Source organism: Poromitra crassiceps (genome assembly GCF_964638095.1).
Source record: "Poromitra crassiceps genome assembly, contig: HAP1_SCAFFOLD_380, whole genome shotgun sequence".
NCBI lineage: Eukaryota > Metazoa > Chordata > Actinopteri > Beryciformes > Melamphaidae > Poromitra > Poromitra crassiceps.
The window spans coordinates 112,025-138,553 of record NW_028152024.1 but is presented as its reverse complement, the minus strand read 5'-3'; the positions used below and the strand labels follow the sequence as shown (position 1 = coordinate 138,553).

The window sequence follows — 26,529 nt, the reverse complement described above, 5'->3', positions numbered from 1 at the left end:
GAACTGCTGGAGTGTGAATTACGTCAGCAGGAGAATCTGTGCCCTGGAAGGCTCTTCAGTGGACATTTCTAGTGATTACTCATATCCTAGTGACCAGCAGTCCAAGCCTAAATTAGGTTATAGTATAAGGACACCTGGTATGGTGCTTAGTGAAAGTCTGATAGAAGATGCACGTCATGTGTATCATGACAACATGGAGAACCAACACGTCCTGAGAATCACAAACCTGACAAAAAGTGACTCAGCAGAATACACATTCAAATTCCTAATAGATGACCGGGAAAAGCAAAAATCTGGTGCTCCTGGAGTCACTTTAATTGTGACAGGTAAGTCTTCATTTTTGTTGTGTCATTTTATCTTCTAATGAGCATCATTTCCTGATGGGGGCTCATTGTGAGCCTTTCTGTGAATTCTAGACTCATCTGTGATTTCAATCATGAAATAAGAACATCCTTCCATAATTTTGTCCCGATTGAAATATATCTTTAACACTGAGTGATCAGTCTAACCATCTCTCAGCCCTGAAGGTTCAGGTGACTCCATCTGCTGTGGTGACAGAGGGCCAGAGAGTAACACTGACCTGTAGCACCAGCTGTCCTCTGGCCGACAACACCACCTACCTCTGGTACTACAACAGACGACCTCTGACCTCACCAGAGAGCCAGCACAAACACCTGGTTCTGGACCCAGTCAGCAGCCAGCATGCAGGAACCTACTCCTGTGCTGTCACAACCCTCCAACACATCAACTCCCCTGAAGATACGCTCACTGTCACAGGTGAGTACGGCTTTAAGATATTTCATGAGGTGTGTTTAGGTGTTACAGGTACAGGTTTTGCATTTGAACTTCATAACTGTTCCTTTTTGTGGTATCACATTATGCACAATTCTCTGCATTGGTAAGAATCACAAACATATTACATCACTTACACAATAAGAACATATTTCTTTCTGACTGGTGGATATTTTATTAACATCTGTATAAAGCTAATATCAAGCCAGACCCTTCAAAAAGTGAGTCCTCTGGTGAAACAGTATGTAGCAGATCAGCGACATTGACTTGCAGCAATGATGTTAAGTATATCTGTTTCAAGAAGACTGTAAATCAAGATCTTAAATCTATTATTACCTTTGCTGAAGATGAATGCATGCAGGTAGATGCTCCACCACTGGAATAATCAGAGAATTACAGTAAATGGGATAGATTAGATTTGGTATTGTATGGAAGTGATTTGTAGATCAATCAGGCATCTACAGTCTTTCTGGAGTCCAAGTGACAGAAATCTATTGTGATGGACAACTTCACTCCTTAACATCAATAAATGAACTTAAAAAACTGTTCCACCTAATTCACATTTAATTTGATCACAGACACAGAGACATGGACTATAGCAGCAGCTGCAGGAACCGCTGCTGTTCTCCTAGCTGTCATACTCCTCTCTGTCTTCCTGTGGATGAGGTGAGCTGTGCTCTGTTTCAGAACAATGACATTCAATCTCTTGTCTAAAATGTATTCATTCATTTACTCATTCATTCATTCATTCATTCATTCATTCATTCATTCATTCATTCATTCATTCATTCATTCATTCATTCATTCATTCATTCGTTACACTAACCAGAAGAAAGAGGACCTCCACTCAACCTCCTGGACCTGGGACAACAGACATATGAGCAGGTGAAGTACAATAATTAAACAATTCCATTGCAAAAATATAAACATTGTGCATGTTTCTGTCTTGTTTGGGAAATGTTACAGCTTTTCTCCCTTGCTCTTATTTCTTAAATTGCTCTGTCATAAATATCTTTCTAGTGAACAGAAATATATTTTCTTTATTTGTATGGGCACTGCAGCTTTGACCTTTGTATTGGTAGTTGCTTGTCATGATGGCAATGTAGGAATTAAAGCATCTTGTAATTATAGGTTAGACTGAAGTATGAGTTTACACTATCAGCCTTTTGTTAAATATGAAATGTCAGCATGTCGTCCACCACCGATATGATGGAGACCAGAACTACATTGACTTGCAAACACTGTACCAAACAATGGCTGTCTGCACCTTCAATATAAAAAATATTGCTATTGAGAATCAGCTTTCAAAAGCCCAAATCAGTCTAACCTAGTTGTGATCATTTTATGTTGTTCTGGATAAAAGGGATCAGCCAAAATACTAAAATGCAATGTAATGTAAAATAATGATAATAATGTGTTCTATGTTCTCTACCCAGTTAAGCCACCCTGGTGCTGTGTATGACACCATATCCGCTGTACGCCAGAGCCCCATCCCCATGCAGGGGCGTTTCTAGGGTCTGAAGACATTGGGGGCTTAGCCCAGCCCTCTTTAGGGAGGTTGTTGGGGTAATTGGTAATTGTACACAGGTAATTGTACACATTTCAAGCAATTTGAGATGAATACTGAAAAACTAAATCAGTTGTTCTCAAAGTGGGGTCTGAGGACCACCAGGGGTCCTTAAGAGAGTTCCAGATAGTCCCCATAGTAAATTCATGTTCAACTTCAGCATTAGCCTTGATTGACAAACTGAGAAGGAACCTATAAAGAAGCAAAATACATCACTCACATCCATGTGTTGGGCAGTAAGTAACACGTTACTAGTTACTAGTAACGTGTTATTATTATAATATTACTTTTCCCAGTAACGAGTAGTGTAATAAATTACTAATAAAATTGCAGTAATAATATTACTGTTACCCCAAGATAAAACAACTCGTTACATCCTTACTTTTGTTTATTCCATTCCGTGATTGCGATGTGCTGCAAAATGACATGTAGTCGACGTTCACGTGACCAAACAAGCTCCAAGCATCTCCAAGCAGCATGTCATATAAGGTTAGTGTACAACAATGCGTGACGTCACCGTGTTAGGTTGGAAGCAGAGCCATAGAGGAATGTCCGCCTTCAGCGGCTGGATATTTTCCCATTACTTGGGAAAGTAATGGGACAACTAAGGTGACAAGAACATCAAAGTGAAATATAACCTGTGTCCAGATACTAAGACTTTCCACTGCGAAAAACACCTCAAACCTCCTAAAACACATAACGTTAACGTTACGAGAACAGCACAATATGAAGCTCATGGACTAGACTACCACCAAAGGTGAGCACAGAAACCATAAAGCTATTAAAATACAGAGAAATGTAATGGTAAATCTGACAAGGGCACACTGTCCACTGCTGGCGGACATTTCATTTATTGGCTTTTATCGGTTGGTAACATTGCTATTATTGTCAGGTTAATGTTGCAGGTCTAATGTACAAACTTGTTATGCAAAGATGTACATTTTGTATTGAGAATGTGTTGGCAGTGCACTTACTGCGTTGTTGATAACAGAAGCTGTTTAAAAGATTGCGTCTTGTCATCAATTTGAGCCAGCTGTGCTCTTCATCAAGCATGTAACTTATGGATTCATACTAGCTAGTTTGAAGCTTTAGCTGTGCGCCGACAAAGTGATTAGACCTGTATTCACACATACGCGTCTGAATTTTGATGAGAAAGGATGCAAATACCAATTTTGTGGGGTGTAACGGAAAAGTAATATAACGAGTAGACGAATTACTGTTGGCATGGAGTAATAAGTAAAGTAATATTACTTTAAAAAAGAGTAACGAGTAACGAGTAATATATTACTTTTTTAAGGTAACGAGCCCAACACTGCTCACATCACAGTGTTTGGATTTTACAATCAAAGGTGAAACAACACAGATACTGTATGATGGTTTATAGTGGGACTTTCCGTGCCTGCCCCATTCACTTCAATACAACTGTCCCCAAAGTCTAGCCCCAATGCAACATTTGAACACTGTGATGTCTCTTCCTTCTATATAGGTTACTTGCACACAGAGAGGAAGCAAATTGTTGCATTCCTGATCAACTATAGGCTATCATATCATGTTATATTTGAGGGCTTTAAAGCATGAATGACAGATGAATAGATCTGGGGGCTATTAGAAAAAACAGTTCATAAAACATTCGGGGCTATATATAGCCCCCAATGCCCAGGCCTAAAGACACCCATGCCCATCCCTGCTGCACAGGGCAAACCAACAGAGCAGCCTAAGCTTCACTAAGCAGTGCCCACTTTTCTAAGAACCAGGAAGTTCCTCTCTACTCCACCGTCCTATCAGCTCAGCCCCAGAGACAGGAGGAGGTTCCTCTCTACTCTGCCGTCCAATCAGCTCAGCCCCAGAGACAGGAGGAGGTTCCTCTCTACTTCCCCGTCCAATCAGCTCAGCCCCAGAGACAGGAGGAGGTCTAGTATGCTGCTGTCAACTTCAACAGACCCAACAGTGATGCTGAGTGAGCACTGAGAGGAGGAGGCGCTAGTATAGCGACCAGGACATGCCCTTAATCCGGCTTCCCACCCGCAGACACGGCCAATTGTGCCTGTATGGACGCCCGACCAAGTCGGAGGTAACTCGGGGGCTCGAACCTGTGACCCTCGTGTTGGTAGGAAGGGAATCTACCGCTGCACTACCCGGACGCCCAAAAACCTTATTTTATTGAAATCTTAATTTGTGCTCGTGAAGTGAGATCATCTTGTTTTAATTGAATGTATTATTATAATAACATTCAGCTTGTTTAAAATAATTGGATCTCCCCTACTTCAGTTTATTGCCACTTTTTGGATACTCATGAAACAAGATGAATTGTGTTATAATAAAGTAACTGAAATCATCTCACCCCACTGCAGATATTATTTTAATAATATATTTAATATTCATATTATTTTCAGACTCAACAGATTATGGTTATGATGGAGATTATGATGGAGATTTTTTTGCATTGAATGTAATGTAGTAGTTTGTTGTGATGCTTAGTGCTAACAACAAGCTGTTACTCTTGTTAGCTGTTTTGAGCTTGTATTTGGTAACATGTGTCTCTAGATGTTAAGCAGCTTTAAATGTAGCATTGATAGGTGGTGACAGTGAAAACCCCAAACAGGTTTTCTTTAAAATAATGTTTCTTGCTGTTCCACGTGTAACACATCATATAATGTTTGAGTATTTCTTTATGAATCTTATGAAAGCATGCTCAAAATGAACCAGTTTCTATAGCTTTTCCACTCAGGCTATCCACAGACACTCCACTGCAGTTAAAGCTCAAAACCATTTAGCATAATCCACCGTATCCAGTAGCTGTTTCATTGTGTTAACAGTGTAAATGCTAATGTTTTCAGCTACATGTCAGTTGGAGTGTCAGTGTTATAAAGTATAAAGTGGAACAGATAGAAATCTGTGTCTGTCATGCACAGTTTGAGGCTATGTTGTTGAAACTGTTAATGTTGCAAACTGGAGAATCTTCAGTGGTCTCCTCCAAAACCACAGCTTACGTTCCCTTGAGCCAGGCACTTCACCCCAGATGTTCCAGTGTTTGTTCAGTGACCAACAGAGCAGACTACTTCTCTCTACAGTTCATGTGTGGTATTGTGTGTGTGGAGCAGAGTGTTACTGAGAGAGTGGATGGCTCAATAAAGCTTCAATCAAATAAAGTGGCAGAGTGACTTTCCTTTCCTTTTTACTGGGAACAACATCCAGTCCTTCAGTTAACAGGCGAAAGTCTCTGATTCATGTGTTGATTTCTTTTACATATTACAATCAAATCTTTCCACTCTGTGAACATAAAATTGATCCTTTTAAAAATTGAGCACGTCTGTCTTGAAAATTGGCCTCGTCTCTCTTGGAAAAATAATGAGCTTAATTAAATGTCTGTGGGGCTACCTAGATAAATATAGGTTAAAGGTTAAATTGAAAGAATACAGTGGAAGTAAAACTGCTAAAAACGTCCTCTCTTGGCTCATTTCCACCGCAGGTAGTAGCGCGATCCCGCTCCGCTCGACTCGATAAATGGTCTCATTCCACCACTAAAAACTATCCCAGCCCTGGTTGTATTGGGGTCGAGTCGTGCTACTTTTAGTACCTGCCTCGTCGTGGTTCTATTCTGTGAACCCCGGTTCATACGGTGACGTGAAAACATTGTTGACGACTGATTGGTCAGGCAGAATCGTGTTTACTCTGTCTACTGACTGTCATATGCAATGCTGGTGGCTGCATACCAGTTTAGTGGGCTTACCTTCTCTTCTGTTATGTATATTTCCATCAGTCTTTTGTGTTGCTGCCTTTGCCTCCGGTGAAATAAAATCGTGGCAATTGTCTGAGAAAAAAGTCCGCTGCTCGCTCAGGGAGCTCTGTAGCTGAGTGGAGGCTGCAGCGCTCCGCTAGGCCGCAGCGGGTGTTTGGTGAAGCCGCGGTCTTGCCTGGTGAGAGGCCGCGGGGTAGAGGCTTCACTCTGTTGCGCCTCTCCCGTCCCCGCACAGCGCAGCGCATGCCTGTGAGTTTGACTAACTACAAAGTGATATCCATTCTCCTGGTCGATTGTCACATTCGCCCATGTACACTGTAGGTCATTTAGAGGCACCAGTATTTCATAAACAGTTTAAAAGTTCTGTGGATGGATTTAATTGTAATGTTATGTTATAGCCTACTTCAGCTATAAGCGAAGGACAGATATGCGGTCGCTATGACGACCAGCAGTGGGCAGGGGTGGGTGGGGGCAGATGATCCGCGGTGGAAGCAAACCGTCCATCAAGCCGATACGATTAGAGCCGAGTGGTGACGAGCTGTGCAGGGCAGTAAAATGTGGTGGAAATGAGCCATATGTCAGGGGTGTCAAACATACGGTCCGAGGGCCAGAACCAGCCCACCAAAGGGTCCAATCCGGCCCACAGCATGAGAAGTCCTTCAATCCAATGTGATGCACTTGTGAAGGCTAAGAGGTACCAGGTTTCAGGAGCAAGTTAAATAATAAGTAGCCTATTCATGTTTTCTGTATTCATCACTAAATGCTCAATTATTTTCATTACCCTTGACTATAGAGAATTGCACAGTTCCAGTCCATTATAATGCAGTTACAGACAGTATTTGAGAATGTGTTCATGATAGCTGAAATGTGGAGGTTTTGTCATTTCTATGTTGTTATTGATTTTCTTTGTCTGGCCCACTGGGGACCAAATTAGGTTACATGTGGCTTGTGAGCTAACATGAGTTTGACACCCCTGCTCTATGTTGATAAGAAGCAAGAACAAGAAAGATCTTCAGCTGTTATGTCTTTATGGGGTTGTGGTGGATTACAGTAGAATTAAGTCATCAAATGTAATGATTTGGCTCATTACAACATAACAAGGCTAATCTCAAAGGCTATATTCTAGTGCCAGCCCTCCACCTCCATAGAGCTGAACACTCACGTGACATCTCCTGCCCCAGAAGATAGTTCCTCATTCATTTTATCCATAAACATTTCGAAAAATCAGTTATAAAGGCTGGAACCAAGCCAACCAGTGGCATACTGAATCTGCATGAGTGACCATAAAACATTTCAGTTGGAGCAAAAACAAAAAATAAAAAGCAGGGAGGGGGGGGGAAATCATAACATTTGATAAAAGTGCCTGGGAAATTATCCAAATGGTCTTGAAACATTTCAAAAGGGCAAAAAAAATCCCTTCTCAAAAAAGATAATTTCCTACCCTGCCCCCCCCCCCCCCTACACACACACACACACACAGAGGAAATGTGGTGTGTGAGCTGCACATCCCCCCTCCCCCACCCACCCAGTTTCCACCAAGTCCTGCCCTACTCTTGCTCTGATTGGCTTACCCTGATATCTCCCCTAACTTTAACCAATCGTACACTCTTCCTGCCTAAACCCAACCAACAATCATCACTCCCCATGCTTAACTAAGGGAGGGACTTGGTGAAAAAGGGGTGGGGGAAAAATCATGTGTTAGCTGCTCAGGTGGTGGGCCTATCCTGGTGCAGGAAGTGAAGATGTTGCTCACTGACTGATGTTTCACTGGTCAAGTTAACGTGTTAAAGTCATCATGTTGCTGTTTGGCTGCAGTTTCAGTTTGATAGAAAACAACAGAAAATAATAGATACTCATCTTTACCACCCATTCTACCATCTCCGGAACATCTAGGTGTCATTCACACTGTGGGCACTTTTTGAAATGGACAATTTTGTCCCCATCACTTTTTAAGAGTCTGTTAAAGAATGTTCTGAAAAATAGCTTAGAATGGCATATGAAGCGGGTTGTTATAGTCTCCTATCTGAAATAAAGGAAGCCTGTCGATTGTCTGCTGGCTGCTGCTTCCACTGCACAGCAGATGTGTGACTTTCATGTCACACTTTGCACACGTGTGGTCGTCATTTATCGAAAACCTCCTTGCCTTGCGTGCACTGGGGGTGGAGGGGCGTTCCGGTGTGTCTCGGCCCGGTCTTCGCTCTCACATCTTACGGGGGTGGGGGCCATCGGTGCTCTCCATCATTGGTTGAGGGAGGTCAGAATAGTTTAGGGTAGGCTATAGATTAGCTCCAGCCTAACTGTAGGCTGTGGATTAGCTAGACCAGAGGATTCCAAAATCTGAGACCATGGGCCTCCTCTCGGAAAAAGCTCCATGGAAAAAGCTGCCTTCACTCTTATTCAAATTACTAGAATAACTCAAACTGAAATAACTCAAATAAATCACCCCCACTCACTGAGCCTCCCCTGAAACTGTTTTGAACGCCCTGGGGAGGCCCACCTCCCACTTTGGAAACCTCTGAGCTGGACCTTTTTGGCCCATTGTCAGCGCTGGTATTAGCGTGGCTAGTTCTCCATAGACATTTCGATAAATCCAAATATAACGAGTTTTAAGGCTCGAACTAAGCCAACACATGATCCAGGAAATACAGCAAGACAGCCAATCAAGCAGCAGCACCAAGCGACCAGCAGGCAGCAGGCGTCTACACACGAAAAACGCCGCTGAACGTTGAAAAACATCTGCACGGGGCATCAGTGCTGTCTGGCGTGTTTATGAGCTCGGTGGCAGATGCCCATAAATCTGAATTATCTTTGCAAATAAACATGCAAAAATTAGACGCAAAATATATGCTGTATCTTAGTCTAATGTAGATGCAACTTTGTAACATGCATTCCAGAAATATCACCATTCATGATATCTCTGCCCTGGTTCATTCATGATGTCTCTGCCCTGGGTCTTTCCCCTCCCTGCACAGCCGAACTGAGAGAGCCTGCCCCAGCTGACAGTCGTGCTGGGGGCAGGGGACATCCCCTGGTTGCCCCCAAATAGTGATTTTCTGCTGAAATGCTGTTATAACGAGCTGTTATAACGAGCAACAGTCCTTTGCCTAATTTTTGATTGGCTATTTTAAGTGAAGTAATATTAATATTTGATCTTAAAACGCTTCATTTTGAGGGCTATATGATGTATTTTACCATGAGCCCTGACACCCTACACCTACACATGAGCACACAAAACGGAGGGGGTAGAGCCAAGTGGTATGGCCGTGGGGGGGGGGGGTTTGGATTGGGCCAAAGTGACCACAGGTCAGGCACTTGTACTCACAATCCTGTGCTTCAAAGACCTGAGCTGAAGCTCTCCACCTCCACTTTGGTGTTCAGGGGGAAACCAAATAAAGGGTTAAAGGGTTAAAGTTCCATAATTGTCCCCCTGCTGAAAGCTGGATTTGTACCTTCTAATGCAGGGTTTCTCGGCTGGTGGGTCGGGATGAAGGCATTGTGTATTACTGCACTATTTTTGGCTAAATACATTTGAATGGTATATAAAAAAAACAATTGGGTCGTGAGTTAATGACTACAGGCTCTGAACAGACAACAACAAAACTGAACAGAAACGTTTCGGCTACAAAGCCATCTTCAGTCATGGCTTTGTAGCCGAAACGTTTCTGTTCAGTTTTCTTTCTTTTGTTTCACATGGTAGCACCTTTGTATTGTTTTGTATATTCATTTATGGACCATTAAACATATGGCATCTTCACATCCGTGAACCTTGATTGATTGATTGATTGATTAGTTTATTTGGTCATATTGTTCCAGAAATCAATAATCAATACAAGAATTTTCATGTGGATCAAACAGGACCAAAAGGTGTAGACTGAAGCCGGGGCTTATTATGTCTACCCTTTTAACACAGTCTCAAAAAGCCTTTGTAGTGCAAAAGAAAATATTTAGAGAATGAAAGAAACGAAATAAAGAAAAATAAAAAATTAAATAAAAAATGTTAATCAAACTGGCGTTGTCTCGGCTAAGAAGCATCGAAATTCCATAATATATAATGTAATATATATATAAACATATATCTATATACATATATATATAACCTTTGGAGTGGACATTCCATTTTTTCTATCAGTGTGTGAGCTTCTCCTGGTTCCTTTTGTTTTGTGAAAATAATTATTCACCATGATATACTACGGATATGAGAGTAACGAGAACACTTAAAATCTCAAATAATTTCAACATTTTCAACCTTCTTTGGCTCATTACCAACAATGTGTAGCAGCAACATGTGAAGGGTTCTCCCAGGCCGCCTCTTTTTAAGCGGTGCAGCCGCTTCTATAAGTGACATGTGTGTCCGTTCTGACACGGACCATCTGTATGTAGAGTATGTACAGTATTACAGTATGTATGTCTGTCCTGTGGGCCCCAGCCCCACAATTGTTGATTTGTATAGCACATTTCATACACAGAGGCAATTCAAAGTGCTTCACATAAAATGGTTGACAGGAAAATAAAAGAATAAAAGAAGAGAATAACATGGACATTTAAAAGCATCACAACAAAACTTTAAAAAAGAGTATAAAAAGGGCATTAAGCAACAGGCGCAACAGTTGCAAAAAGAGCTAAAAACGTATAGGGGACTCAATGGATTTGCATAATAGAATAAATCAGTTTATCTATATTGAGTCCCCCGACATCATGACTATAAGCATGACTACACACACATAAAACTCAGGTCTGGGTACGGTGTCCTCTTTTCCTCTATACTGCAGTTTGGACGCCAAGCATACCCCCGCTTGAACCTTGCGTCATCTGTTGTCCGTCGACAAACAGGCCATTTTTTTTCTCTAAAACTTTTTTCTCTAAATACATCAACTGCCCCCGACTGATGATGTCATGCCCCACAATCATCAAGTGATGTGACTGATGATGTCATGCCCCACAATCTTTGAGTGATGTGACTGATGATGTCATCATGTCCCACAATCTTTGAGTGGGCCAGTGGTGACTGATGATGTCCCACTTATAGGTGGATTATGACATGACAGGCCCCTGGACCTGGATGCATAAAGCCCCTCCCCCCTCCTCACAGCGCACAATTTAGGCCAGAATAACAACTAGACTCTGGGCTGGATTATTCATATATCGCATCAGGCGAGTGCTTCGGGGCACCAGCTAATCTGCCTTGTTGGTGGGGCACCACCCATTAAAATTCAGTTGTTTATAAGCTTTGTCATATTTTCTTTATATATTAGCCATACTCCACGGCCAAAATTAATATTGAATACTAAGAGAATATATGCATAATGAGAATCATGATCACATTCGAATGTGTCCAGTTCAAGCATTTTGTGTGGTGAGAGAAAATCTGTTCACTGGGGGAACTTTGAGAAGGCAGGCTGAAAACTACTTCCTCAAGTGTGTTCACCACAGTCAGGCTTTTCTTAACCCTGCCAGTTAACTGTGGGTGAGAGATCTTCCCTGCCCCTAACTGTAGACTCAGGGTGACAGATTGTTTTCACAACTTAAATGACTTTAGAACGAAGTGGTCGAGTTGATGCTTGTGGAAAAGTTTTCTCTTTGAACTGGACGTGCGGTATGTGATATAACAACCATAATAATGAATAGTCTACAGCATTGCAATATATTCAGTGGGCCACGCCATCCGATGACGGTCTGGAAAAAAAATACAGAGCAGTAAGAATTTGGTGGCTTAAAACAACTGAGTTGGATAGTTTTACACCAACTTTGCTGGCTGGCCGTGTTCAGATCTTCAAGCCAATCACAGTGCTTAAAAACATGAGGCCCACCCAACCGGCAAGCCGGGCACAGTTTAGTCTGAGCCATGGAGCTGACAGAACAAGGATGGTTGGTGTCCAGCTGATTGAGGTGGGCTGCATCAGGACTAAAGTCCAGGTTCATCCCATTGTCTCAATGTGCTGCTGCTTTCACCTTCTGCAGGTCCCACTGTCACATCATCTCACCTGAAGTGACTGCTTGCTACAGTTATTGAGCTTTGTCTTTGGTGGAATGGAGCCTTGTCTGTGGTGCTGAAGTTGCATTAGATCTCTGTAATGTGTTGTTTGTTTGTCTGTCTGTCTGTCTGTCTGTCTGTCTGTCTGTCTGTCTGTCTGTCTGCCTGTCTGTTTGATTAAGTCATGCTCTGTAATGGTTTGGCATTGCAGTCTAAGCCTACAGTCTAATCCTACAGTCTAAGCCTGCAGTCTAATCCTACAGTCTAAGCCTGCAGTCTAAGCCTACAGTCTAAGCCTGCAGTCTAATCCTACAGTCTAAGCCTGCAGTCTAAGCCTACAGTCTAAGCCTACAGTCTAAGCCTGCAGACTAAGCCTGCAGTCTAAGCCTACAGTCTAAGCCTGCAGTCTAAGCCTACAGTCTAAGCCTGCAGTCTAAGCCTGCAGTCTAATCCTACAGTCAAAGCCTGCAGTCTAAGCCTACAGTCTAAGCCTGCAGTCTAAGCCTGCAGTCTAAGCCTGCAGTCTAAGCCTGCAGTCTAAGCCTGCAGTCTAAGCCTGCAGTCTAAGCCTACAGTCTAAGCCTGCAGTCTAAGCCTGCAGTCTAAGCCTACAGTCTAAGCCTGCAGTCTAAGCCTGCAGTCTAAGCCTACAGTCTAAGCCTACAGTCTAAGCCTACAGTCTAAGCCTGCAGTCTAAGCCTGCAGTCTAAGCCTACAGTCAAAGCCTGCAGTCTAAGCCTACAGTCTAAGCCTGCAGTCTAATCCTACAGTCTAAGCCTGCAGTTTAGTCTTCATTCAGGCCTTTGAAAAATTATGATGGAAACAATACATTTTAGCAAGGTGTCTTTGATATATTTATTTTCTTTTTTCTTCATTATTTTATTTGACAGGGACAATGGACAGTCAGAGACTGTCCCAGACTTAGCTAAGAAGCTAAATTTCATCTGCAGTCCCTGGGTCCCTAGATGATACAAGGACAATCAAAAACACAATAAAACAGTTACAATGTAAATCTGATACACATGCATGTACATGCATGTACATAATCTAATTTAAGTAAAAAAGCATAAAATACAACACCAACAAAATTAAAGATAAAATAAAAGATGCACTGTTTAGCATTGGTTCTTAATGATTACATGATTGTTGGGATTTCAGCCATGATTCTAGTTGTTATTTTAAACTAGTGAAGTTAGGGCTTTGTCTGATGCTACTGGGAGTAGAGTATGAGTTGGATTCAAATGTAATACAGTGTTTATGTGTAAAGCCTAAAATGGTGTTTGTAGGCTCAAGTCAATCTATGGTGTAAACTAGTAATTTGTTGTTTGGTAGCCGGCTACTCCTCCGGGTTAATGTGTATATGTAAAAACGTACATCTATACTTACTGTTTTCTGTGGGGGGTGGGGGGAAATGTCCATGGACCACAGTAAGGTCCATGGACCACAGTTTGGGAACCAATGTCCTAGGGTTCCACACTGTTAATCCTGGCCTGACTAAGGGCTAATGTACACCGCCTCCGGAATAGATGCGGTACGACTCCGGTACGGCTGCGAACAGACCAACACTCATGTACATGTAATCTGTATGGACGTATGCGGGATCCGACAAAAATAGAACAGGTGAGTAATTCTTCCGTACAACATGTATCGCCCATCTATTAACATGGGCGAGAGTCGATCCGGCAGTTTTGCCGGATCCGCAACCCAGCTGTACGCATCTGGTGTACATTGCCTGTAAGACATACATTCACCTGCATCTCATTAGATTTACAGCACAGCACCTGAACACTCAAAGCCAAGAGCACAATAAGTAAGGGTTAATGCCCGACGAGGTGTCCATTATCACTTTTTAAGGGACGACGCAGAGGCGTGAACCGGTCCGAGGCGCAGCCAAGGACCGGTTGCCTCCGCGAAGTCCCTTAAAAAGTGATAATGGACACCTCGAAGGGCATTAACCCGCTTATACCATGGTCACTTGCCAAAGAAACAAAACAAGACCATTCATTTATATTTCCATGCATTTTGCAATCAAAATCTAGTTTTCATAACCTTGAATATGAGTTGAGAACCGGCGAGACAAAATAGTCCCCTCGAGATTAAGCTATCATTGGATAAAATGGCTGCTTAGTTTCTTCACCTGGCACAATTCTAGAATCAAGCTAACTAATAATTTCGCCAATCGTAGCCTATGTAACAACATACAAAATAAAACGGCAATGTCTAAGAATGCAACGCCATGTAACTGGGTCGTTTAAACTCGCATTCCAGGGAATTGCGTTAATGTCTGCGGGGTCTTATAAGACGTAAATGGCGCGAGGCAGGAGTAGAGTGAAAACTATCTGCTTTCAGTATGTTGGAGTCCAGGTATGTTTTGTACAAGGACGTCTCTCAGTGTGTTGCCGTTAACTGCCCATTGCGTTGTTTTATTTTTGTTGATCTCATCTATTTCCTCTTGACTTGATTTGTATCAGTGATAAGAGGCAGCGCGCGCTCTCCCAGAGCGCCTGGCTGCTGGTTGCTGCAGGGTGTAAACAGGGGGTTTGACAGTTGACAGCTGAGAGCCCGGTTTCTGTCAGCTGACCAGAACAGAGCCGGCTTCTCTCAGGAGAGGGAATCTCCGAAACGAAAATGAGTTCTTTCTCTCTCTCTCTCTCTCTCTCTCTCTCTCTCTCTCTCTCTCTCTCTCTCTCTCTCTCTCTCTCTCTCTCTCTCTCTCTCTCTCTCTCTCTCTCTCTGTGTCAAAGGCCGGGCTCGCCCCCGCTCATGCACGTTAAAAAATCTCCGAAACGAAAATCAAAATTGTAAATAAGAGTTATTTTTGATAAACTGAGCACACAGGGGTGATTTAAATACTTACTTTGACCGACTCAATTTTTTTCTCAAGTTCCAAAATTGTCATATTAACCCTTAACGGGGGTATAGAGCTCAAACAGCTCTCTTGATACCACTCTTGAAACTATGGCGCATTGATATGAACGGTGAACAGACCATTTAGCTAGGTGTCCATTATCACTGTACAATATCACTTTTTAATGGACACCTTGCAGCCAATCAGAATCGAGTATTCACCCAGACCATGGTATAACAAGAAATAAACATAAAGGAACATTTTCTCAAAAATAAAGGGTTGGGGCCCTAAGGGATCATTTGGTCCCAGGCAAGATGGGCAAGATACACAGTGGCCCTGCGAAGAGGCTGAGGGTTATTATTCTTTTTTAACCTTTATTTATTCAGGGGAGTCTCACTGAGAGCAATGCTCTCTTTTTCAGGAGCGCCCTGTTCACATCTGCTGGTGCACTGAGCAGCCCCACTGCAGCGGTCGGGGTTAAGGGCCTTGCTCAAGGGCACCTCAGTAGGTGGTTATCGGCTCACTGAGCTCTTGGGCCCCTGGGCCTGGTAGGCCCGTTCAGTAACACATCCCTGGTCCCACTGATGACGTAGGTTGATGACATCATCTCCCGTGCTACAAACGGACATCATCAACCACGCACGCACACACACACACACACACACACACACACACACACACACACACACACACACACACACACACACACACACACACACACACAGAAATGAGTAAAGAGTTTCCAGTACTGATGCTCTGCAGCTATAACACAACCCTTTTCTGTCAGAATATGAATTGTGATTTACAATGACAATTGATGCAATAATAAATAAATGACTGAACCTGGAGCCCTGTGTGCGTGTTTACTCTTTGAGAGTTAGGCCTACTTTGACATCTATTAGCTTCCTTTCTTGAGGTTCATTTGAGTAAGAACGGTAATAACTTCCTGTAAAGAGGAAGGAAGTGAATGTGTGATCAGAGATGCAGGCTTTGTGCAGACAGCCCTCACACTGACTCTGTCCAAAAGCACAACTTCTACATTCTCAGCCCTCACTCACTCTGTCAGCAGAGTGCTGTTGATTTGGACAAATCATTTCATGAATGATGGATTTGTGATACGGACGCTTCAAATATTGTTCTTCAGTCATCTTTGTGGAGGTTGAAGGACTGCGGCCATGTTGTTGGCAGAAGCTGGATGTGTGTTTGTGGCTTTGCTGTGCCTCTCAGGTATGAAGTGATTGTGTTTATCTCTTGTCAAATAATGATCATTTGTAAAGTGGAGTTGCAGAAGAAGTTGTTGATGTTGATACAACATGACAACATCAGTTAACCTGTACAATGTGGCCCTTAATAGTCTTGGGACTTTTGTCTGTGTTAAGGCTTGTTTTATTGATTTTTGGTATGTTGGCCAATTGAAGAGCACATTTTCAATAAGAGACTTACTTAGAAAATATAAGTCATAATCTGAAGATTTTGCTAATGAAGTAACAAGGTGAACGACCGTAAGTGGTCATTTTGACCACTAGATTCCAAACTCTATAATCTCTCATGATAAATACCAAATTGAGAGATTAATGCAATTACTGTGTTAAGATATATTTTAAAAAGACAAAACAACACCAAAATGTGAAAATATAGACTAAAAAATAGGTCTAGAACCCCTGAGAAATTCAGTGAGGTCAAAATAGCCGCCTATAGTCTTTCTAGGTAAAAATGACATTTTCTTTGCCTTTTGTGTAATTCATATACAAACTATTTTAAATGCCAATACAGACACTTTTAGGAAAAGTCAGCTAGCAGCAGCGTTGCACTTTTTTAATTCAACAAAGTTATTGCACATGTAAATTTCAAAAAGGTCAAAATGACTGCTGTGGTCTTTCTAGTGTTAAAATGAACTTTTTCAAGTGCACTTAATTCACAGCAGGCTATCATCATTCAAATAGCCTATAAAGCCATGATTTTAGATGAAGAAATCTGTCCAGATATTTTGATAATGTCAGCTTCTGTTTCAGGATTGGAACAAGCGAACAGCATCTGTGCCTTGAAGGGCTCATCAGTGGATCTGCCCTGCTCAGTTACACATCCCACTTCAAGCAAGATATGGTATACTGTAGACTGGGAGGGCCAGAAGAATGAGGTCTCTGTAGATGATCGTGTTATGTATGATAAGTCTAAAGAGAGTAACTCCACCCTAACAATCAATGATCTAAGAAAGACTGATTCAAATAAATACTGCTGCAGAGAAGCTACTGACAACTCAGAATGGAATTGGTCCAGTGATATTTCTCTCCTTGTTAGAGGTACAGTGCTTCTTTCTCAGTGATTTATTACTTTGAGAATAATATCAGTACAATTAACAGTCATTTGTTATTCCAGACCTCCAGGTGAAGGTGATTCCTGTCACAGCGACAGAGGGAAAGAGAGTAACACTGATATGTAGCACCAGATGTGATCTGACTGAAAAGCCTCCAGTCTACATGTGGTACAAGAATGGAGTGTTTCTCTATCAGGACTGGTCTCCCTGGTACCAACACCTGGTCAGCAGTGAGGAAGCAGTCAGATACTCCTGTGCTGTCAAAGGCTACGAGCAGCTCAGAGCCCCTGAAGTCTCAGTGGGTCAGTGGTGACATTAGCTCATAACTTCTTTGACATTAGAGAATTATGATAAAGGAACAAGAAAGACATATTTTCTTAAAAATAATAAAAGGGCTGTATATAGCTATGATGAAAAACCTAAATTATGACTAAGAAATATTGTGATAAAATAAATGTTAAATTATGCTCATTAATATAATGCTGTAATGCAATGTATCCCCCCTATAGGTTTCCACTCCAGTACTGTAATGAAGTTCATTAATATAAGAATGTATGTCGTTTCTTTTCCTGCAGATTCTGTCACATCAGCCTGCTTTAGTGTGACCTATGCTGAAGGGAGGATGTGTTCTTCTGAGCAGCCCTGCTCCATCACATATCCCACAGGTTAGAGACTAGCTGTTATCCATCCTGTTCACTCAGTAACTCACACAAGTATTTTAGTGCATTAAATAATCTAGAATGTTTATCAGCCTCTATGGGCAAACAGTAATAATTACATCCACATCAACAGAACTTGACTTCTCCACAAGCCTTTGGCAAAACCCAAAATTAGAACATTTACCTTTTGTTACTGGCACAATTACTTCCTGTCATGTTTTTATAAGCCTGCTTTGCTATTTCACGTTAACACATTGAGTGCCAAGGACGTCTGTGGACGTCCTAAAAAAAAGTAACGAGGAGTGCCAAGGACGTCTGTGGACGTCCTAAAATCATAATTCATATTATTCCATAATTCTGCTGTTTAAGGTCGTACCCAGCCAGTGAGCATGAATCCCTTCAAGGGATCACACGGCGCCACCTTAAACATCGTCACAGGAGCTGCTCCACCCACCTCAGATCCTTTACTTTGTACAGGAGACAGCGGAGAAAGCTGTGATCAAAGTGGAAACCGATGCATGCTTTCTGCCAGAGCCGTATATATTGCTCTGTCTACACTACAGCGGAGAGTGGGCTCGGCTGCATCCGCGCTCACAACTGAGCTCTTATGCTTCTATCTATCTCCACACGATTTCCTAGAAAGCCAGCATCCGAAGCCGAACGGCCAAGCCTTTTCGTTCAGTCGCGTTTGCCAGCGCGCATCATTTCCTTGATGGGCGCTGGGATCTGTCCGGGGCAAAAACGGAGTCGAGAAAACAAACTCTGTGCGTGTGGGAGGAGCCCGCAGCTCAGAGGTGGAGAGGGGGGGGGGGGGGGGAGAGGGGTGTGTGGCACACAGGCTGCACAGAAACCACACCACACGCCACCACATCAGAAAACACCAGCCAGAGTCAGTGAATGTGCTCGAAATTAGAGTGCAAAAGGTATTCATAAAAGGGACTATATCTTGGAAAGTTAAAAAAAATGACAGAAAACCCTTGAAAGTGCACTTTTTTGAGAGGCTGTCATTTCATAATGGAACTGTCTAGAAACAAAATTTCTTCTTTGGAAGAAGCAGGAGTGTTCACTGTTTCATTAAAGTCCAGCCCCGTTAATATAGCCATAATAGAAAAAATTATATAGCTGTTTTCAACTGAATGGAAGTGAATCTGGCACAGGCTCCAGACAATTTTACTGAAGCGCTGTGGCACTCAATGTGTTAAACATCTAATTGAAATTTAAAATTCTAAAAAGAAATTGCCATGTAACTGATGAAAATTCATCATCTCCCAACAGAACTACATGTTGAAGTGACTCGTGTTACCAGAAAGGGAAAGTTTGCCAAACTGACGTAACACCAACTGCACTCTGACTGACCCCAAACCCACCTACACCTGGTTCAAGAATGGACAATTCAAAGACGACGACGTCATCTCTACTTCCAGCTCCTCTGTTGACAGCTTCTCCTGTGCTGTAACAGACCATAAGGATTTACGCTCTCCTGCAGTCTGTGAGTATGAAACAACTCACAGTACTGCATAACTTCTGCTATGAAACCTTTGTTTGATTAGTCTGCAATGTTTAAAAGACAGTAAAAAATCTGATCTGAGGGGTGTCTGGGCAGTAGAGGTAAAAGCACTCTGCTATCACCACAGAGACCCAGGTTCAATGCCTGGTCACGATACTTCCAGGTTGGACAGACGTTCCTACAGACATGGTCGGCCGTGTCTGCGGGAGTGAAGGGGGGAATGAGTCCTGGTCAGCAGGGGCGGACTGGGATCATAATTCAGGCCGGGCATTAGATACCAAGCAGGCCAGGCCGATACGGGCCGACGTGCGTGCCGGCGTCGAAAAATTGGGGCCGTTTGAAGCCCAATTTGGGCTGTTTGAAGCCAGATTTGGGCCATTTGAAGCCCAATTTGGGCCGTTTGAAGCCCAATCTGGGCCGTTTGAAGCCAGATTTGGGCCGTTTCCAATTTGGGCCGTTTGAAGCCCAATTTGGGCCGAGTCCAATTTTACAATGAGATGCACCCACTTTAACCCTGAATAAAGTAATAAAACCACTAGTAAACCAGTAGGCGGCACCTGGCCTGCTGTTCAGTGAGTGGCCTGACTGTGGGCACCAAACATTTTTTTCTTTTTTTTTTAGGCCAGGCCAGGCCACCGGGCATTTGCCCGCAGCCCGACGTGCCCGATTATGCACTCCGTGCCTGCTGGTCAGGTTCGGTATCTTTCCCAAGGAGACTTCGAGGAGGAGCCGAAAATCAAACCACTGACATTCTGATTACAGCTGCAACAATTAATTGATTAATCGATTAGTCGATCGACAGAAAATTAATCGACAACTATTTTGATCATGGATTAATCGTTTTGAGTAACTTTTTAAGAAAAAAGTCAAAATTCTCTGATTCCAGCTTCTTTAAAGTGAATATTTTCTGGTTTCTTTACTCCTCTATGAGAGTAAAGTGAATATCTTTGGGTTGTGGACAAAACAAGACATTTTGAGGAAGTCATCTTCGGCTTTGGAAACGCCATTTTCTGACATTTTATAGACCAAACAACTAATCGATTAATCGAGAAAATAATCAACAGATTAATCGATTATGAAAATAATCATTAGTTGCAGCCCTAATTCTGATTAGTGGATGACGAGCCACAGCCGCCCATTATTATGTGTTTTTCCTTGTCACACCATACTTATGAGATTAATATCATTGCGGAGCACTTCACCAAAAAACAATGCTTTTTTACTGTATTTTGTACATGATATCTCATACATATCCGACAACTGTAGACAGTTTTGCATTCAGTTTGACAGATATTGGCTGAGTTTCCCAACAAAGAAGCTTCTTAAGAGTTAAGAAGCTTCTTAAGGAGTTAAGAAGGCTCCAAAGAAGTGTTTCCCAAACGCCTTCTTAACAGAAGAGAAAAAAAAATAAAATAGAAGGCTCTTAAGAAGCATCTTAACTGGAGCTGTCCACCATCTCGATGTGAGAGGGCCTCTGCGGCCCACTTGATGGCACTCTGAGCCCACCAGTGGGCCACGACCCAGTGGTTGAGAAACACTGTTGTAGAATAACCTAATCATGGTCATGTTAAACTTTATTAAACATTATTTATTTCAGACATGGACTGCAGTTCAAATTGCTTTATATACACAGCATACAACAAAACAGAGAAACACTACAGAATTTAAGCAACCTTGGGTTCTGTGAAAGGTGCTATATAAATCCACAACATTATAAAAGGAATCCATTCTGATTAGAGGAATATAGCCTATGGTAAAACATTTAAAACACAAGTAACCATACATAGAGGGGAGATTTTCAAGTGTTCCCCAATTTTAAACACTAAAGGGTGCATGAAAGAAAGGAAAAAGGGAAAAACACAAGAGGAACAGTGGACACAAGTATCTCCTTTTGCCTGACGCGGCTGGATCTGCCAGTGTTTTGTCATTAAGAAGGTGTTAAGAATGCCCCAGACCCTTCTTACAAAACCTTCTTAACGAAAGATCATCTTAGCGCTAAGAAGCTTTTGGGAAACGCAGCCTTCTTAACGGAAGATAATTGGAAGATAATTTTAGGCTAAGAAGCAATCGGGAAACACGTTGGCTTCGTTGGCTTCTTAGGGGAGCCTTAAGAAGGGTCAAAGAAGCTTCTTAGCGCTAAGAAGCTTTTGGGAAACGCATGCCTTCGTAAAGAAGCAATTGGGAAACGCGTTTGCTTCTTAAGGAGGCCTTAAGAAGGGTTAAATTAGCTTCTTAGCGCAAAGAAGCTTTTGGGAAACCCAGCCATTGAGAGTTGATTTGAGTTAGGTTATGGACGAGTGATGTCATGGATCTGTAAGAGTAGCCTACAGATCCAATGGTTCTGTTCCGATGAGATCACTGGTCCACAACTTACCTCAAGACAATTATCAATAACTGTCAAAGTAAATTAATGTCTGCAAACTGAGTTTGCAGATTTGTTTTTATGTGTGTTTTTGGATATGTGTGAGATCATGTACAAAATAAGATTTTTTTTGGTGAAGTGCTATAGATTTAACTATTGTTTTGTTTTATAAAGATATTAGCAGGTTAGGGTGGAGAGTGTGCGCATCTGCATGTGTTATGCTCTCCAGGAAAAACTCCTCACTCCCTCCTCCGTCCACAGGGGGTCTGGGTACTGTGAGCACATCTGGAATTGGCAATGGCAGAATTGGAAAAAACAATGGGGTGAATAAAACAAGGATTTGGGGCATCCTGGTGGCTCTGTGGTTAAGGCACATACTATATTAACTGTGACATCCTGCGTTCAAGTCCAGCCCTTTGTCACATGTCATTTCCCCTTCCTGTTCTCTTCACAGATTATCGAATGCAAGTATTATATTTAAAAGTGATATTCAATCATTCAAAGTGAGATTTCACTTTTAGTCTTTCATCTATATTTCAGGAGAATCTGTGCGCTGGAAGGCTCTTCAGTGGACATTTCTAGTGATTACTCATATCCCAGTGACCAGCAGTCCAAGCCTAAATTAGGTTATAGTATAAGGAAACCTGGCATGGTGCTTAGTGAAAGTCTGATAGAAGATGCACGTCATGTGTATCATGACAACATGGAGAACCACCACATCCTCAGAATCACAAACCTGACAAAAAGTGACTCAGCAGAATACACATTCAAATTCCTAATAGATGACCGGGAAAAGCAAAAATCTGGTGCTCCTGGAGTCACTTTAATTGTGACAGGTAAGTCTTCATTTTTGTTGTGTCATTTTATCTTCTAATGAGCATCATTTCCTGATGGGGGCTCATTGTGAGCCTTTCTGTGAATTCTAGACTCATCTGTGATTTCAATCATGAAATAAGAACATCCTTCCATAATTTTCTCCTGATTGAAATATTATATCTTTAACACTGAGTGATCAGTCTAACCATCTCTCAGCCCTGAAGGTTCAGGTGACTCCATCTGCTGTGGTGACAGAGGGCCAGACAGTAACACTGACCTGTAGCACCAGCTGTCCTCTGGCTGACAACACCACCTATATCTGGTACTACAACAGACGACCTCTGACCTCACCAGAGAGCCAGCACAAACACCTGGTTCTGGACCCAGGCAGCAGGCAGCATGCAGGAACCTACTCCTGTGGTGTCACAACCCTCCAACACATCAACTCCCCTGAAGATACGCTCACTGTCACAGGTGAGTACGGCTTTAAGATATTTGATGAGGAGTGTTTAGGTGTTACAGGTATAGGTTATTTTGCATTTGAACTTCACAATTGTTCCTTATTACGGTATCACATTAAGAATCACAAACATATTACATCACTTACACAATAACAACATATTTCTTTCTGACTGGTGGATATTTTATTAACATCTGTATAAAGCTAATATCAAGCCAGACCCTTCAAAAAGTGAGTCCTCTGGTGAAACAGTATGTAGCAGGTCAGTGACATTGACTTGCAGCAATGATGTTAAGTATATCTGTTTCAAGAAGACTGGAAATCAAGATCTTAAATCTATTATTACCTTTGCTGAAGATGAATGCATGCAGGTAGATGCTCCACCACTGGAATAATGTGAGAAATACAGTAAATGGGACAGATTAGATTTGGTATTGTATGGAAGTGATTTGTAGATCAATCAGGCATCTACAGTCTTTCTGGAGTCCAAGTGACAGAAATCTGTTCTAGTGATGGACAACTTTACGCTTTAACATCAATAAATTAACTTAAAAAGAAAATCCACCTAATTCACATTTCATTGGATCACAGACACAGGGACATGGACGTGGACATGGACAATAGCAGCAGCTGCAGGAACCGCTGCTGTTCTCCTGGCTGTCATACTCCTCTCTGTCTTCCTGTGGATGAGGTGAGCTGTGCTCTGTTTCAGAACAATGACATTCAATCTCTTGTCTAAAATGTATTCATTAATTTAGTCATGCATTCATTCATTCATTTGTTACACTAATCAGAAGAAAGAGGACCTCCACTCAACCCCCTGGACCTGGGACAACAGGCAACTCTGTGCAGGTTAAGTACAGTAATTAAACAAGTCCATTGCAAAAATATAAACATTGTTTAGGAAATGTTACACCTTTTCTCCCTTGCTCTTATTTCTTAAATTGGTCTGTCATAAATATCTTACTAGTGCCACAGAAATATATTTTCCTTTATTTGTATGGTCACTGCAGTTATATATATATATATATATATATATATATATATATATATATATATATATATATATATATATATATATATATATATATATATATATATATATATATATATATATATATATATATATTCATATTCTATGTTCTCTACCCATCAGTCAAACCAGCCTGGTCATGTATATGACACCATCTCAGCTGTAGGCCAGAGCCCCATCCTTGCTGCACAGAGCAAACCAACAGAGCAGCCTGAGCTTCACTACTACAGCAGCATCCCCTTCTCTGAGAACAAGGAGGATCCTCTCTACTCCCTCATCCAATTGGCTCAGCCCCAGAGACAGGAGGAGGATCCTCTCTACTCCCTCATCCAATTGGCTCAGCCCCAGAGACAGGAGGAGGATCCTCTCTACTCCCTCATCCAATTGGCTCAGCCCCAGAGACAGGAGGAGGATCCTCTCGACTCTGCCGGCCAATCAGCTCAGCCCCAGAGACAGGAGGCGGATCCTCTCGACTCTGCCATCCAATCAGCTCAGCCCCAGAGACAGGAGGAGGTCCAGGATGCTGCTGTCAACTTCAACAGACCCAACAGTGATGCTGGGTGAGCACTGAGCAGCTCTTGTCATTACAACTGGCTCAAAATGTCAAACTTTGAAAAGCCGTGATTGCTACACTGCTGGTCTGATTTTGATTAAACTTGGCCGGTGGAGTGCCAGTGTCATTCGGATGACATGTTTACATTATGCTACTGACCACAACCACAACTCAGATTTTTTTTTTTTTTTTTTAATAGACAATAGGCTACACTAATCTGCAAAACACTTTGCAAATTGGTTAACTTACTAATGTGTTGTTGTTGTTGTTGTTTTTCAGGCTCATTGGCTAGGCAGTGGATCTCTACAGAGTCTGAAGGCGTGAACACACTCTCTGTGGTGTACTGAACTAGTGTTTCTCAACCACTGGGCTGCAGCCCACTGGTGGGCCTCAGAGCACCACCTAGTGGGATGCGGAGGACCTCTCACGTCAGAATGATAAGCTATCATGTATTTGGGAAGGTGGTCCTCGGAAATGTTTTAACAATCAGAAGTGACCTTGAATTAGAAAAGGTTGGGCTTTCCTTTAGTAACTAAACAACCTTTCAACTTCAAGCAAACTCTTCCATTATCTTTGCATTTGTATTTACATTTAACTCATTGAGTGCCAGCCACTTTTGGAGAATGGACGCTCCCAGTGCCAGAGTTTCAGAGCGTTTTCAGTGATTTCTCGAGGCCCACAGAATATTGTGTGATATTACTATGTAAACACTGAACACGCACAAAGAACGATGAGACTCTATTCTATCATCTGCAAAAAAAAGTTTATTGATCCCATTTTCCGTTCTTTAGTTATGAGCCGGAGAAGATAGCTTGATTCATCCAAAAACAGCAATTTTTTTCTAGAAGCTGAGATAATTGGCCTTTTGTGAAATTAAACATTTCAAGCACATCACTGACTCTGAAGCTAATCTTTTCTAATGTAGTCACACCTCAAAAATAATTTCCTTCAATAAAACAGTTTAGGCCAGGGAATTTTGTTTGGCAGAATAATATTTTTAGCTACAACCAGCAGCGCTGGCCCCTGCGTGCGCTGCTGGTTGCAGCTTCTTGCTGGTCTTGATTTGCTGCTGGTGGGCATCGGATATTCTGGCTTGCGTTTGTCAATCCTGTCCTGCTGCCTGGGTCTGTCTGGGTGTTGCGTGCTGCTCTGCGTGCCCCCCCCCGCCCCGCCCCGCCTCGCCTCAACTGCACACTCCTCCTCCTGTCTGTGGTGGCTCTCTGCTGAGTTTGCTGTGCGCACAGTGAAGGGTGCGCAACATCCATTTTTTTTACAGCGTTCCGCGTGTGTTTGTCACCGGCAACGATGCTTCCAGTTGAGAATAATAACAACTGCACGGTGTGGATGTGCGGCTGTGCTGTCGCAACCGACACGGAGCGGCTCAATTGTGGGAGCAGATTGGCTGCTGCAGGCACAGCTGCAGTAACGTGCTTCAGCATATCGATGCATACGGATGCGATGCGATTTCCGTTTCCATAACGACTTCTTCTTTGTTTTTTCCTTGCCTTTCTGTTATGTGGAGAGCACTGTCGCCACCTAAGGGTTCTGTAAAATAGGTTATAGACCTCCAATAGCTACAATAGTTGTACCAGAGATGTATCAGGGATTGATCCACGTCCCACCGTCAAAAAACGCAATTGACGACAATCGTCGTCTTTGGCACTCTACGTCAGTATTTGAATTGACGACAGCTGTCGTCATTGGCATTCAATGAGTTAATAGTGGGGTGTTAGCTAGAAATTTCATAAGGATTGTGCACTTTGTGAAAGAAGCACTAAACTTGGTACACATGTAGCCAAAGGCAATCAAAAAAGATTTGGATATGGAGCCATCATGAATTTTCAATCTGTCGCCCATGGCAACCATTTAATTCAAAATGGCCACCAAATAACCACAACAATTGAGCAT

At 42.3% G+C, this 26,529-nt stretch overlaps 1 protein-coding gene across 1 annotated transcript; it reads left to right on the top strand.

Moving 5' to 3' along the window:
* On the top strand, nt 1-25,315 carry LOC310771149 (uncharacterized protein). The gene is made up of 6 exons (XM_083663814.1): nt 1-326; nt 520-777; nt 23,627-23,726; nt 23,830-23,887; nt 24,192-24,628; nt 24,901-25,315. Exons 1-6 carry the CDS (start codon nt 140-142, stop codon nt 24,911-24,913), a joined length of 1,053 nt encoding a protein of 350 aa, XP_083519940.1. The 5' UTR covers nt 1-139; the 3' UTR covers nt 24,914-25,315.
* Nucleotides 25,316-26,529: the final 1,214 nt, after the last annotated feature.